The following is a 15,480-nucleotide window of genomic DNA, read 5'->3' on the forward strand; positions in this document are numbered from 1 at the left end:
TAAAGATAATGCTATTACCTTAGGCTCACTATCGTAATCCAACACATTTTAGCATGTATTTGAAATAGTACACGAATCATAGTAGTGTAGTGAGGGTAAGAAGTTGAAAAGTTATGACTATTGACATAGCAATTAAAATATGAATTAAGAACGTTTTGAAAATATATAAGATTTATTTTATTTTTTTATGTAATTTACAGTCTTTTTCTTTGTGCTAACTGCCAATAGAGTGGTGGTTATTGACAAAAAAATACTTAAATAGTAAAACCAATTAAGAAATACAAATATTATCGTCACCTAAAATTAACAAGTTTGAAAATTATGGCTATTTTGTTTCCATATATTGAGTTTGATATCAAAACAGCATCCAATTCAAAAAGAAATACAAAAGAAAGTGACACCAAATGGTTAAAAATTATCATGCATTCCAAAATTGCCGGCCTTCATTTTGCTATAAGAATACAACCACATTAATCTGCCATAAACATAAACATTTAGTTAGTTCTATGGAGAACCAAATGGAGACATCTGTTAGCCGTCACCGGAGAATAATTATATTTCCGTTGCCATATCAAGGCCACATAAACCCGATGCTTCAGCTTGCGAATATACTCTATTCCAAAGGCTTTAGTATCACCGTCCTTACCACCAACTTCAACAAACCCAAAACCTCCAATTACCCTCACTTCACATTCAAATTTATACTCGACAACGATCCAAATGATGAACGTTATTCCAAATTGCCGTTACAAGGCATGAGGGCTTTTGCTCGGATGGTCGTATTCAATCAATTTGGTGCTGATGAATTACGCCATCAACTAGAACTGGAACTGGCGGCAAAAGACGAACCACGTGTAGCGTGTTTAATCACTGACGCGCTTTGGCACTTCTCACAATCGGTAGCAGATAGCCTTAACCTCCCACGACTTGTTTTGAGGACGAGCAGCCTGTTTTGTTTTCTTACTTATGCTTCAATGTCCCGTCTTCTCGATGTTTCTGATCACAAAAGTAAGTTAATCATATATATCTTTTCTTCCTTCTTAACTAACTTGTAAAGGGGTCAGCTATACTGTTCGGATTATGATAATTATATGATAATAAACCATAGTAATATATTCTCCATAATAATAATGAACAATATTAATACATTCTCTTTAATACATGTAAGATCCGGAAGAACAAGTGGTAGAGTTTCCTGTGCTAAAAGTAAAAGACATTATAAAGACGGGTTTCAAAAGAGAGTACAATGACCTTGCAGACGTGGTCGGTAACATGGTGAAACAAACAAAAGCATGTTCAGGAATAATTTGGAACTCTTTCAAGGAACTCGAAGAGGACGGACTTGAAACCATTCGGCGTGAAATTCTGGCACCAAGTTTTCTGATACCATTCCACAAACATTTCACAGCTGCATCAAGTAGCTTACTAGAACAAGATCGAACCATTTTTCCTTGGTTAGACCAACAACCACGTAATTCTGTAGTTTATGTAAGTTTTGGCAGTGTCTCTCAAATGGACGAGGAACATTTCATGGAAATAGCTCATGGGTTGATCGATAGCAAGCAATCGTTTCTATGGGTGGTTCGACCTGGTTTTGTTAACGATTCAAAATCGGTCGAATCATTGCCTGATGGGTTCCCGGGTGAGAGGGGGCGGATTGTGAAATGGGCTCCTCAGCAAGAAGTGCTAGGCCATGAAGCAGTTGGTGCATTTTGGACCCATGGTGGATGGAACTCGACAATGGAAGGCGTTTGCGAAGGAGTTCCTATGATTTGCTCGCCTTTTTGGGGCGATCAACCATTGGATGCGAGATACATGAGCGATGCGTGGAAGGTGGGGGTGTATTTGGAGAATGGATGGAAAAGAGAAGAGATAACAAATGCAATAAAAAGAGTAATGGTGGATGAAGACATTAGAGAAAGAGCAAGAGTTTTGAAACAAAAGTTGGATCAATGTTTGGTCAAAGGTGGCTCTGCATATGAATCATTGGAGTCTTTAGTTGCATACATATCTTCATTCTAACTTTTGTACTTTGGCATTCAACTTGATAGAGTTTTCATATTACAATATTTCAATCATCTTTATTTAGATCTTTCTGTTGAACAAATTTTTTTTTTCATACACCTAAATCTTAACTAGTTTGCACTTGTAAGGATGCGAGCTCACACCAGTTTACTTAAATAATTATTTAAAAGGTAGATCAATGTGAGTTAAACATGTGCTATATTTGGTCTAATTAAATCCCGGTTCTCCAAAATACCGTTAACTGCTGCTAAATTTAATCTAAGCAGTATAATGTCCTCAAATTTGATGGTTTCATTTTGTGAACGGCACTTATGATGACTCCCTTTCCGCTCCTCTTAAACACTACCACGACCTTATCGTCCTTGGATTGTTTATAATAATTGTACCTGATTAAATGTTTGTTTTTCAATGTAAGGCTTCTAAGCAAAATTGTCTATAGTAAATAGGACTTTATTGTCCTTGGTGGTGTCATATCAAGAGTGTGGGTAGCTCATGTCATGATTGGCTTGTGTAAACATGAACTAGATAGCTTCAATGTAGCTGTATAAAAATAAAACATACATTTATAGAAAAAGAAAAGTAAATTTTACGGTTAACATAATCTTTTATTAAAAATACTGTCTAAAACTATAGTTTCCTTTATCGTAGTTTGGCGTTTATATTAATGTTGACAATTTTAAGAGCTTAACACTTAAGTTAATTGATTTGGTAATTATGTTATTGATTATTGGTTTGAAGAATTAACGACAACTGAAGCACACTGATACTCTCAACTCCTAAGTCTTCAATTTTTCTAATTGTTGATTATAGTGTTTGCTGAAATAACTTTCAAATTTATATCATCAGTGGTTCACGGCGACGGTCGTTTGGTTGTTGTCGTTGGTCAGTAGGTATTGCTTTTACTCTGATTGTTTTGTCATTTAAATATCATGCACGCCAGGTGTTTGTTGAAATGCATAATTTGTTTGTGGCTCATTCGTTAATAATTTTAGCAGCCCAGTCATACCCGAGCCCAACCTGTATGCCGATAACCGATTAGCGATTAAACTAATCCTTAGCAAGGTTGGTAATATTCTGTCTCCAGAACCCACCACCTAATATCCAACCTATCTTTGAAACAATTTGTTGGATCATTCATAATCAGATTTGTATAAGCATGAACAGAAGTTGCTCTAAGAAAAATTAGTATTTGAGAGTTTGAGATAAATGTAAAATTATTTACTCATACTTTTATTGATTCAAAATACTATATGAAACAATTTTCCTTGATTTCGCAGGCTATATTGCCAATTGATACCGTTGCCCTTATGTTTGCATGAAGACATCTTTAGCTCATATAACCGCTTGCTAAGGTATTATTCCATAATCCATATGTTCTTTGGTCACATGAACCGTAAATACACTACATATGTTTGCAATGCCACTTACTTGTAAGATTTGCAGTGCATCTGTACATGCCCATGCACTGAAATCTGAATCATGTCAATATGTTTTTAACCATAAATTATAACCGAAACCAACCCGAAATAAGATTAGTTACTGAAGCAACCTACCCAGAACCTAGGAAAAGAACATCTGACTTACCGAACCAGACCCGAAGCTGCCTTAAACCCGGTTAAACAATTCTTGACTTACATCTTAGACTAATTTTGAGTCAAACAACTGACTGCAAACTCTTGCAGATTATACATTGCTAAAAATTTAAAGTGATATTAAACAATCACAAGTAAATTTAAGACTATAGCCAATGCAGCACACATGAAGCGAAGTAGAGCAAAAAGTGCAACGAAATCTGTTAACAGTTTTCCGATTATACCTTCGAACCGTCAATTTGCTGTAGCAACCTGTTAGTTGCTGAAGTCCGAAAATCGACTGTTAATCACAAATTTAAGTAGCCTTAAACCTGATTACACAATACCCAAACAATCCAACATGAGAAAACTAAAAACCGAGAGGTATGCAAAATTGTAGATGTTTGCAAGTTTTCCCAAATTGTGAACTGTTTCTTTTCTGCGAATTGTTTTATTTTTTTGTGACTTGTAATAACTTTATTATGCGATTAGGCACAAGTTAACTCGAGCTATGGCAAGGATTAGAAGCCATTGAAGAGCCTTACAGCTTTTTTCTAAGAGTCATTAGTGAAGGAGGCTGCATACACTTGCAAAGCTTTGTTACTTGAATTTTATATCATGATATTATTCGTAGTAGTATATATGAAGGTGCTCAGTGAGACAGTGACACCATAAAACACAAAAAAAGGAAGGAAAAAACAGGGATGTGGGGTGTGCTTCTACATTGATGTGCTTCTACCCAAGGTAGGGGGTTTATTATGAACATCACTTGCATGTTGATTAGTGTTTTTGATGTTTATGATATGACAATTGAATGTTTGTTTAGGTTAGACCAGTAGTTGAAGATGAGATGTATAAAGTAGTCAGAACTGGTTAAAGGAAAAGTGAGTATCCAACACTCCCTTTAATTGTTGGCTATTTTGTAAAATAAAAAAAATATGAAACATGAGATGATATTTGCAGCCAAGCAGTTGAAGAGAAGCAGTTGAAGAGGATGATCACAAAAAGTAACATTTGTAGGACAAGGATGATCATTTTTGTTCGTGCAAGTGAAGACTAGCCCAACATTCGGGTAACAAGTAAAAAACGGAAACTTTGATTCGTGTAAAAAGCTTATATATATGCGTAACGTTTTCGTGTTTTAACGCGCAGCAACGTGCGCGGGTTAGTCTACTAGTATATTTACATTTTTGGGAGATTTGGTGCATCAGGAGTTGTACATGGTGTTGCTAAAGTTGTATTCAACACCTCCACGTGTAAGTCACCGACCTTCAACCCACATGGCTCCCGTTCCTTTCACCGTCACCAAAACAAAAATACCTCCTGATCTTCTTCATCTCTCTCTGGTTCTTTCTTCATCAAGAGGTAAGTTGTTTGTGTTGAGTTTTGAGATCACTGAAACTAAGGTTAGGTCGACCTCATTTATCCCTAATCGTACGTCTTAGGGCTTCAGGTGTTTGTTGGTGGTGTCGGCTACGTGACAGCACAAAACACAGATTGTGAAGAAGGTGAACATGACGATGATCAGTAGATCCTATCTCAAAATCAAAGGTAGCCCTAAATTTATCTCCAATTTCGTTTTCGTGCTCATTGGATGTTACTATCAACTAATAGTTAGAAATTTAAGTTTCAATTTTGGCAAGACGATTGAGTTGTGATTTAATTCAAGAATGATGCAATTCGATTCGCAGTTAACTTTGGGTATCTGATTTGTTTTTACCTTTTAATTTTTTTTTCAACTTCTGTTTGATTATACCTGCCTATCTGCACAAGTTAAGGTAGTGTTCTCTCTTGGTAAGATTCGATACTAGATAGGACTTTAAGTGCCTTGTTTTTGTGTCCGTTAGCACTTAGCACCTTAGGATTCTGTGTTTGTTGACCAATATTAGTGGTTATAGCGTTTGCCTGACAATAACCATGATAACCACCATACAGAAAACATTGTCTACTCTGATTTCCTTTTGAGAGTTAGACATAATTTTGATGATCAAAAACACATAATTAGTTGTTAATCATTAGGTAATGAATGCATACACATGTTATTCGTTCATTTACAGGTAACATGAAAAGGATATATAATTTTTTTCTTAATTTAGATTTACTTTCTTCATCCAGGTAATGATGACCCTCCAAAGAATCGCTGCAATAAGAAATGGAACTAATGGCTCACCACTTGAAGTTAGGGTTGTTAGAAAGTGGCTGCTTCCTACTGGTCGACATCAACGTAAGTCTACCTTACCATCTCGGCCATCATGTCTACCACACATTTACCTGATATTTAGCCTAATAATTATCAAAACGTTTTCAGGAAGATGCAGTTGAGGTTGTGGCCCCTGCAAAAAACATACAACACCTGATTGACTAACTTCAAGTTAATTGGTGCTTCTCAATCCAAAAACGTATTTGCACTTCGAAGCGAAATACGATGCGGACAGTCGATCACAAAGCTTTCATAATACTGGAAAAATACATGCACGCGGTCCCAATACAGAAAGACAACATACCTGCATTTCATTTTCACTTGCCACACGAGGTGGTGCATACCCACACCAACAACAAAGATCTCTTAGCAGGTACTTAACATGTCTTCCTAAAATTCAGTTTCTGGTTCTCTATACAACTCTAACTTAACTAACTCGGAGTAACAAACGGGCCCGTTTGACCTTCCTGTGTCAACATGATCAAAAATATCCTAACCAGGCCCGTATCCAGAATTCATGCTTCGATAGCCCTGACACATCCCACATACTAGACCCAAAGGCCATAGACCCTTGGCGGATCTACATATCTGGTGTCAGGTTCAACCGACACCATATGTTTTTGCGTTTATATATAACGCAAAAGGCCAAATTGTAGACGCTGACTTAAGAACAGGCCCTGCCTCGCCTTTACTCATTACTGATTTGGACTAACAAAAGGGCCCATTTAACTATGTATAAAGAAATAATTAAATAGAGGATAATTACCAACATGCATAGTGAAAATAAGTCAACAAATGTGGTGATTGTGTTATAGTTAACTTTTCTCAATTCCAACGACTTAGGTCCTTAATTTTTGAATTAAACAATGTTTTACCTGTTATGGTTTAAAGGAAGATTATATAGGAATTGTTTTGTTTTTTTACATGATTAATGAGGTCAATCTCTGAAGATTGCATACATTTGTTACAATTTTAGAGGATCTAATTAATTTGTTGATAATGATGTGTGCACATGAGTTTTCTGGAATTAGATTTATATTTTTACATTTGTTTAATGTTTTGACAAATTGATATGTAGTACCATGAAATATATTAGACTTTCTTAGTGGCCATTAGTATTGAAATATATTACATCCTTTTTAATTTTGAAGTAAAAATAGTATATTTGTCTATGCCTATTTGGTGGTGTTTGAAAAGTATGCCATTGATGTGGTCACTATGCATAATAATTCCCTGCTTCATTATACTAACACCACCTTTCAATATAGGTTATGTGAAACCTATCAGTTACTAGGAGCATCGACTTTGTCTTGAAAAAAAAAAGCGGCAATTCTGCTAAGAAATATTTTTTTGACTGCCACAGCAGCAGACAGCCGCTGGCAGGAAAACAAGTACAATACCAAATATCCATCTGTTGCAACAACGGCTTACTACACGCACCTTACAAACCTAGAAGCTGGGAATAACTATATGTAATGCTCCGTCAATACTTTGATGCTTGTTCAACGCTACTTAATGTTCTGTAAATAATGGTAGTTAATCATCTATAAATCATAAGCGTAACTGCAACTCCCGCACAACCAAGCCCATCGCAACATTAATATTATGTAATTAATGTTCACACAAGTCGAACATTAATTGAACTACCCACGCTCAAATTCAAATGTAATGTATTGATATGACACCACTTCACTAGAAGACAAGTGATAGAAACCAATTAAATTCGAATGTAATGTATTGATATGATACCACTTCACTAGAAGACAAATCTAGAAGTTGGGAATATTTATATGTAATGCTCTGCCAATACTTTGATGTTTGTTCAACGCTACTTAATATTATGTAAATAATGGTAGTTAATCACTTGATCATCTATAAATCATGAGCGTAACTGCAGCTCCCACACAACCAAGCCCATCGCAACATTAATATTCTGTAATTAATTTTCACACAAGTCGAACATTAAGTGAGCTACCCACACTCAAATTCAAATGTAATGTATTGATATGACACCACTTCACTAGAAGACAAATATAGAAGTTGGGAATATTTATATGTAATGCTCCGCCAATACTTTGATGTTTGTTCAACGCTACTTAATATTATGTAATGCTCTTCTTCTCCGGTTACTCAAGTCATTTCTTCAGATTCTCGAGTCGAAACTCGGCTTCAAGTTTGTATTCTTCAAAACATTTTATCACAACTTAAAGCACCGACTTCTCTGTGCGTGCATCTATAATTTAAGATGGATGGTATAATCATCTGGCCTTCAAGGCAACATAAGGAAAATCTTGGAACAGATAGCCGGTAAGATTTAATAGTTCGTTCAGCCATGGGCGGATCTATAGTAGAAATGGGTGGTTCTCCGGAACCACCCGAGTTTCGAAATAATGGTGTATTTGTATATATAAAAATATTAGAGGAACCACCTTATAAATTTGGAAAGAACCACCTTTAAACTCATTTAAAACGCTTGTTCAGTTGGTAAGGTGATGATTTTGTAACTTGAAGGTCACAAGTTTGATTATGGATTTCCATATATAACCTTTGAACTTTTGTTTTGAACTTTTCCTTTTTACTAACTACTGCACAACCCATTTAGGGTTTTATTAGTCAAAAAATCAGACACTAAACACAATGGCGCCTGCTATCTCCCCTGATCCATCGTCCCCGTCGGCCGTTCTCCGACCACCACCACAGCTTTTCTGGCCGTTCTCCGACCTCCTGCCTTCCTATCCTACGGTCTTCTACTCTTCCTCGAAGCTCGGTTGCTCGAATCCTCCCACTTTGAAAGTAAGTTTGCATTCATTTGTTAAATGTTAATTGTTCTTGATTGCAAACTACTTAATTGTTAGGTTATTTGTTAAATTTAGTTTTAATGGCTTGTGGTCACGATTAATATGTTTCAAATCATGGTTGTTGGTGTTGAATGTTAAATAGTTGAAAAGACAAGAGTGGTGGAGCGGGTGGATGTTTTTTGTTAAGGTAAGGTTAATTGTGTGAATATGGTTTCTAAACGACCCGAACCTCAAACGGACCCGGAATTTGTTATTTATCGTATTTTTATTATGTAATGAACTTTGTCCGAACCATCGAACCGACCCGAACCTCAAACCGACCCGGATTTTTTTATACCCGATTCTATAGAATTGAGTCATCTAAAAGTGGTGCACCACTTGAAAAAAATCCATGGATCCGTCACTGCGTTCAGCATACCACAGCAGTGCTCCACCTGCATACAACGTTAAACAAACATGAGGACTCATAGGGGTATTTTCAATCAAACTTCAACACATCTAGAACTATTACACGTATATATAGTGATATATACGCTTAACATGTAGAATACGTACATAGATCAATCTAATAATTATTATACGCCAAAGAGAATTGAGTGATACCTTGCACATTGGTTGCAAATATGTCAAACCCGTAGATTCATCAATTCCAAAAATACCCTGAAAAACAAAAACATTATTTTTTCAAAAACCAAAATCACAAACACACCTCAAGGTATGCTCCAAATATAAATTCTTGAAAAAAATAGTTATAAAAGAAACTAAAAAAATCCATTGAAATACAAACCAATGCCTTATGTATTGGTTTTAAAAAAAGAGCTAATACACGGGGAACATTTTGTCTGAAGTGTCAACAAAATTTAAACAAAAAATGTAAGGAACAAATAACAAAAAAAAATTTGTATGACCCAGTGAATAGTTTGTAAGTGTTTGTCAAGAAGTTTGTTTATTTAATAAACGTACGATCATGAACAAAATTTGTTCATTTAGTTAAACAAACGAACATGAACGCATGTCTCGTTCGTTCGTTTAAACTCGTTTATGCACAGTCGTTTACGCTCATTTATGTTCGTTAGTTTAAGTTCGTTAATATATCCATTTATTATTTTTTGGCCCATTACCCAAATTGTATCGATGCCCATTTTTACATGAGTGATGAGCCAAAGCTGGGCTCAGGCCTTGCATAGTTGCACAGGAAGATCGTGTAGTCCCGTTGAGCCTTAACTATTTTGGACTTCTATGTATGAATTTCACACTAAACAATCGAGCTTGAGCCGAGCTTTGGCTCGTTTTAGGGTACTGGACACGAGCTCAAGCCAAGCTTAGGCTCGTTTAAGTTTTTTCTCGAGATACATGAAAATGTTTAAAATGTATATAAATTAATTACTAACAAACGAACCGAGCTCTAGCTCCCATAAATCAAATGAGCCGAGCCCGGGCAGGGCCAAAACCCACTGTATCGATGCCCCTTTCTAAAATACACTACTTGGCAACCTATATATATATATATATATATATATATATATATATAATTTCTTACGTATCAGCAGACTTGAAAAATGATACTGCAACAAAATCAACACCTTCTACAATCCCAAAATCAATATCCAACCAATCCTGAAAACATAACACAAGACCCATAATTGTATTAAATCAATAAAACGCTTATAAATGTCACATTTTTATCTTCTTAGGTATAAAAACATTATTAACCTTTGAGGAAACTGTTGGAAGCATGACATGGCCTTCACGAACTTTTATCTCGCCAAAAAGTCAAATTGGCATGAAGCAGCAAAAGATTCAATATTTCAATCACAAAACATAAAATAATAATAATAATAATAATAATAACAATAATAACAATAATAATAATAACAACAACAACAACAACGACAATAAGAGTATGGGTCTTAAACAACATTTATACAAGTATTCAAACTTTAGAGGTTACAGGAATACCTTCTTGGCAACCGCTGACGAGTACTTTTTGCCCTTGAACAGTATTTCCCATAACATTTGGTAGAAATGCCCAAACGGTCCAAGATACGCACACCCAAAAACCTGCTTAGAAATGAATCCGTATATATGAATCAGTTCCAACTTTCAAGTGATTTTAGCACAAGAATGTTCAAATTGACTACATATTTAAATAAACAAAGATGAGCATGAGTTAAATGCATTACAAATATTATTTTTGGCCACACATTATCATATAATTTTACAAAAAAAAGTCAAATTTTACAAAAAGTCAAATAATTATTTAACAAATATTAATCCAACTACTTATTTTTGGCCACACATTATCATATAATTTCATTAACTCTTTGGTAAAAAAAAGTTTCAATGGTTATTTTTTCACTTTTGTTGGTCAAAATTGTTTAAATGTTAACTGCAAGAACTAATGGCATCATCAAGGAAGATGTACCTATGAAGCATCAACTCCAGTTGCTCGTCACCAATGCTCGATCCCCCAACGGATCTATCTACCAAAACTGAGCTCACTTTTTTCATCTTTTATGTACATACCAATATTGATCTGCAAATAATCCAACTTTGAGTTAAACATGTGTAACTCAACTTGAGTAATGCATGCATAATACTACAAACGTTTAAAACATACAGTATAATAGTTTCCTGCAATTGGTTCATTCACTTCAAGACCCCCGTCAGCTCTCTATAGTCTCGAATCTGCCACAAAAAAATTACCTTAAATTATAACTAACATGTTTTTTTCAAGAATCACAAAAAGTTTTGATCAGATACCCGTTGAATAAAATCTCGACCGTTGGAATCAGAGTAAAATGTTTTATTGCTTTTAAAGGTGGTTGTGATCTTAGTTGTTAGTTGTATTTAGTTATGGTTTTAGCCCATATAGTTGGCTAAAGCCCATGGGCCTTTTATGGGTTGATAGCTAGGGTTTAGTTGTGTATAAATAGATGTAATTGCTTATGTATTTCTAACACCTTCAAGTAATAAACATTACTTCACTACAACCATTTCTTTACATGGTATCAGAGCTACGGCTCTCGATCCAAACCCTAGCCGCCACTTAATCTGAACCGAACTAGCCGGCCCTAGATCTGAAACCGAACCCGTCTACCTTCTGTCCAGATCTTGTAATCCTTTTTTGAGATATATTCCGCCGTCACCGCCTCTCCCACTATCACCACCACCCTCCGATTAGCAAACCCTGAAAATCCGACGCCGGTCCGCCGCCGCACGCGCTCCCACGCGCCACCTGAAGACCGCCGCTGTCACCCACGCGCCGCCGCGTGACGGTGCGTGCACCATCCTCTGGCCGCTGTATTTTTTCCAGGTTACTTATTTCTTGCTTCCGCACCACCCTGTGTTGTTAGTTTTTCAATTCGGGATCTTTTAGTTTTCAGTCTCAGTTCGCGTGTGTATTCGTTCGGATAAGAAACTTTCAGATCCAATGGCTGATAAAAAGGCTTCAGAAAATCAGATTGCTCCAGGTATTATTAATTATTCAGCTGTTCTTCGCATTCCGATCAAACTTGACTCAAAAAATTGGGGTTCGTGGAGTCTCTTTGTCCAAAAGGATCTTGAAAGTATGGACAAAGACGATCATCTCACTAAACCACCCCCGAACCCGATTACCAAAGAATGGAAAATTGATGATAGCGGAATCTTAATGGCCCTATGGAATGCTATGGATACACAAATCCTTACTATTGCTCAAAACTTTTCCACCGTAAAGGAAATGTGGGATCACCTCTCTTCATCCTTTTCGGCTAAGGAGTCTATTTCTCATGCTTATTCTGTGGTTCAAGCCTATGGTCGGGCCGAGCAAGGTGATTCTACATTTACCGACTATTTCACACGATTCTGCAAACTCCGAGATGAGCTTCGCACTATGTTTCCACCCACTACTGATTTGAAGATTCAGGAGGAGCGAAACGCCAAGATGGATGTCATGACCTTCATTGCCGGAATATCGCCTAAGTATTCAAGCGCCCGACCCCTACTGTTGAGCAACTCCGCTGCCACATCTTCAGTTGCATCAACCTTTCACCTGTTGCGGGAAATGTATGGTCCTGGTGCAACTCTACCTCCTACTGATACATCGGCTATGTATACATCTACTAGTCGGGGTACTGGTCGAGGTTCTCATATGACCCACAAAAAGGGTATTGGACGGGGCGGTGGTCTTGTTTGTCACTATTGCAAGGAACCAGGTCATACGAAATGGGACTGCCCGAACCGCCCTCCTGGAAGTCAGCCACCTCCTCGTCCCAAAGCTCGTTTGGCTGCCGCTGGTGAGACTTCAGGTCCAACCGCCACTCCCACCTACACAGTTAGCGAAGAAGACTATTGTCGTCTCCAGCAGCTTCTAGCCTCTCAGACTCCTGCTCCTGTTCCTGCTCCATGTGCCAATACGGCCGATTCAGGTACGCTTCCTAGTCCTTCTTCATCTTGGATTATTGATTCGGGTGCCACTCATCACATGACTGGGAATTCGAGTATTCTGTCCAACCTTAATAAAGTCTCCCACCAACCCGTTCGACTGGCTGATGGGTCTTCCTGTCCTGTACTGGTGGTTGGATCCATTAACACCTCATCCGACTTAAACCTCTCGTCTATCCTATATGTTCCTAAATTTCCCGATAACCTTTGTTCGGTAAGCCAACAATCTAAACAACACAATTGCTCTGCTAAATTTTATCCTACTCACTGTATCTTTCAGGAACTAGGGACTAACCGTCTGATTGGCACAGGTTTTGAATCTGGAGGCCTCTACCGCTTAATCTTCCCGTCAGGTCCTACATGTTCTACAACAACTGCTTCAGTCAAGGAGGACCACTGTCGGTTAGGTCATCCCTCTACAGCGGTTTCGAGGCAAATGCGTCCAGATTTACCACTTTCGTCTTTTAATTTTCATTGTGAGTCGTGTCAACTTGGTAAACATACCAGGCGTCCCTATCCCCCTAGAGTGTCTAATCGAGTCAGTTTTTGTTTTGAACTTTTGCATTCTGATGTATGGGGGCCTTGCCCTACCAAATCTACTTTGGGTTTTGAATATTTTGTTAGCTTTATTGATGACTATTCTCGCACTACTTGGATTTATTTGATGAAATCTCGTAGTGAAATTTTTTCCATATTTCAAGAATTTAATGCTTATGTTCAAAACCAATTTAACACCACCATTAAAACTTTCCGATCCGATAATGCTAAGGAATATTTTTCCACCGACTTTTCTTTGTACTTTAAAAACAACGACATTATTCATGAATCATCATGTGCATATACATCTCAACAAAATGGTGTGTCCGAACGCAAAAATCGTCACCTATTGGATGTTGCTCGCACACTCATGATCTAATCACGTGTCCCTCATCGTTTTTGGGGAGATGCCGTTCTCACAGCTGCATATCTGATTAACCGTATGCCCACACCCGTTCTTCATGGTAAAACACCATTTTCTGTACTATGTCCCACCGGTACTCCTTTTCCTCTCGCACCTAAAGTCTTTGGTTGCGTTGCCTATGTTCATGACCATCGTCCGAAAAAAATCAAACTTGATCCCCGAGCCCTTCGTTGTATCTTTGTTGGTTACTCACGGGTTCAAAAAGGATATCGGTGCTATAGCCCATCTCTTCACCGATACTTTACTAGTGCCGATGTCACTTTTAATGAGCCCTGTCCTTACTTTCCTGAGTGTTCCACTCCTGTTTCTGACCCATTTCCTGACCTCGATATACCCACATCTTCCTTCATCCCCACCATTCCTGTGTCAATTCCTTCTACCGATCCAATCTCTACTGATTCTGACCCACCGACAGAATCTCCGCCACTGCTTTTCATATATGCTAGGGGAGGTAGGGGTCAAACATCAGCGACTCTTGATTCATACCCTGGCCACGACCCCGAAATACCCTCCGATACTCCACCTACATCTGAGCAATCCACACCTCTCACTAATACATCCTTACCCGATCCAACAAACTCTGATACACCTGTTTATGATCCTCCTGGTGCCCCACTTCCCGATATACCTATTTCCTTTCGTAAGGAACCCCGGACATGTACTCGTTACCCAATTTAGGACTATGTTGCCTACACCCACCTATCTCCTGAATCTCATGCGTACACCACTACCCTTGATTCCTACCCGATTCCCAAAAATGTGACGAGCGCTCTCGCTCACCCAGGATGGAGACAGGCTATGGAAGATGAAATTGGGGCTCTAAAGTCCAATCATACATGGGATCTTGAAACACTTCCTAAAGGGAAGCGTATTGTTGGTTGTCGTTGGGTGTTTACGGTTAAACTACACCCGGATGGCTCCTTACACCGCTTAAAGGCTCGGTTGGTTGCAAAAGGGTATTCTCAGGCATATGGCATTGATTACGATGAAACTTTCTCTCCGGTTGCTAAAATGCCATCTGTCCGTATTTGTATCGCTCTTGCTGCCATTAATCATTGGCCGCTCCACCAGCTCGATGTCAAGAACGCCTTTCTTAATGGTGTTCTTGAGGAGGAGGTATATATGGAGCAGCCCCCAGGGTTTGTTGTTGAGGAGGAGGCCTCAAAAGTTTGTAGACTACGTCGTTCTCTGTATGGTCTTAAACAGTCTCCCAGGGCATGGTTTGGTCGATTCTCTAGTGTTATGGGACAGTTTGGGATGACTCGGAGTGCCTACGATCACTCTGTCTTCTTTAGACACCATAAGGGAAAGAGGATTATCGTAGTTGTTTATGTGGATGACATTATAATCACAGGTGATGACGAGGTCGGGATTACCGAACTCAAGCAGTTTCTTCAGTCTCAGTTTCAGGTCAGCGACTTAGGTCGATTGAGGTATTTCCTTGGCATAGAAGTATCGCGCTCTCCACAAGGAATACTTCTCTCCCAACGAAAGTATGTC

General features: G+C 38.0%; 2 protein-coding genes across 2 annotated transcripts; both read left to right on the plus strand.

Moving 5' to 3' along the window:
• The first annotated feature begins 321 nt into the window (after nucleotides 1–321).
• On the plus strand, nucleotides 322–2,063 carry LOC143598191 (UDP-glycosyltransferase 76G1-like). Its single transcript, XM_077076476.1, has 2 exons — nucleotides 322–1,008; nucleotides 1,169–2,063. Exons 1-2 carry the CDS (start codon nucleotides 405–407, stop codon nucleotides 2,020–2,022), a joined length of 1,458 nt encoding a protein of 485 aa, XP_076932591.1. The 5' UTR covers nucleotides 322–404; the 3' UTR covers nucleotides 2,023–2,063.
• A 9,964-nt stretch (nucleotides 2,064–12,027) lies between these two features.
• LOC143598195 (uncharacterized) lies at nucleotides 12,028–14,658 on the plus strand. The gene is made up of 3 exons (XM_077076477.1): nucleotides 12,028–13,233; nucleotides 13,300–13,417; nucleotides 13,964–14,658. The coding sequence occupies exons 1-3, from the start codon at nucleotides 12,028–12,030 to the stop codon at nucleotides 14,656–14,658; spliced, it is 2,019 nt and encodes a 672-aa protein (XP_076932592.1).
• Nucleotides 14,659–15,480: the final 822 nt, after the last annotated feature.

This window comes from Bidens hawaiensis, unplaced genomic scaffold, assembly GCF_021521415.1.
Source record: "Bidens hawaiensis isolate Kalapana, Puna unplaced genomic scaffold, B.hawaiensis_p1.1 tig00049782_1, whole genome shotgun sequence".
Lineage (NCBI taxonomy): Eukaryota > Viridiplantae > Streptophyta > Magnoliopsida > Asterales > Asteraceae > Bidens > Bidens hawaiensis.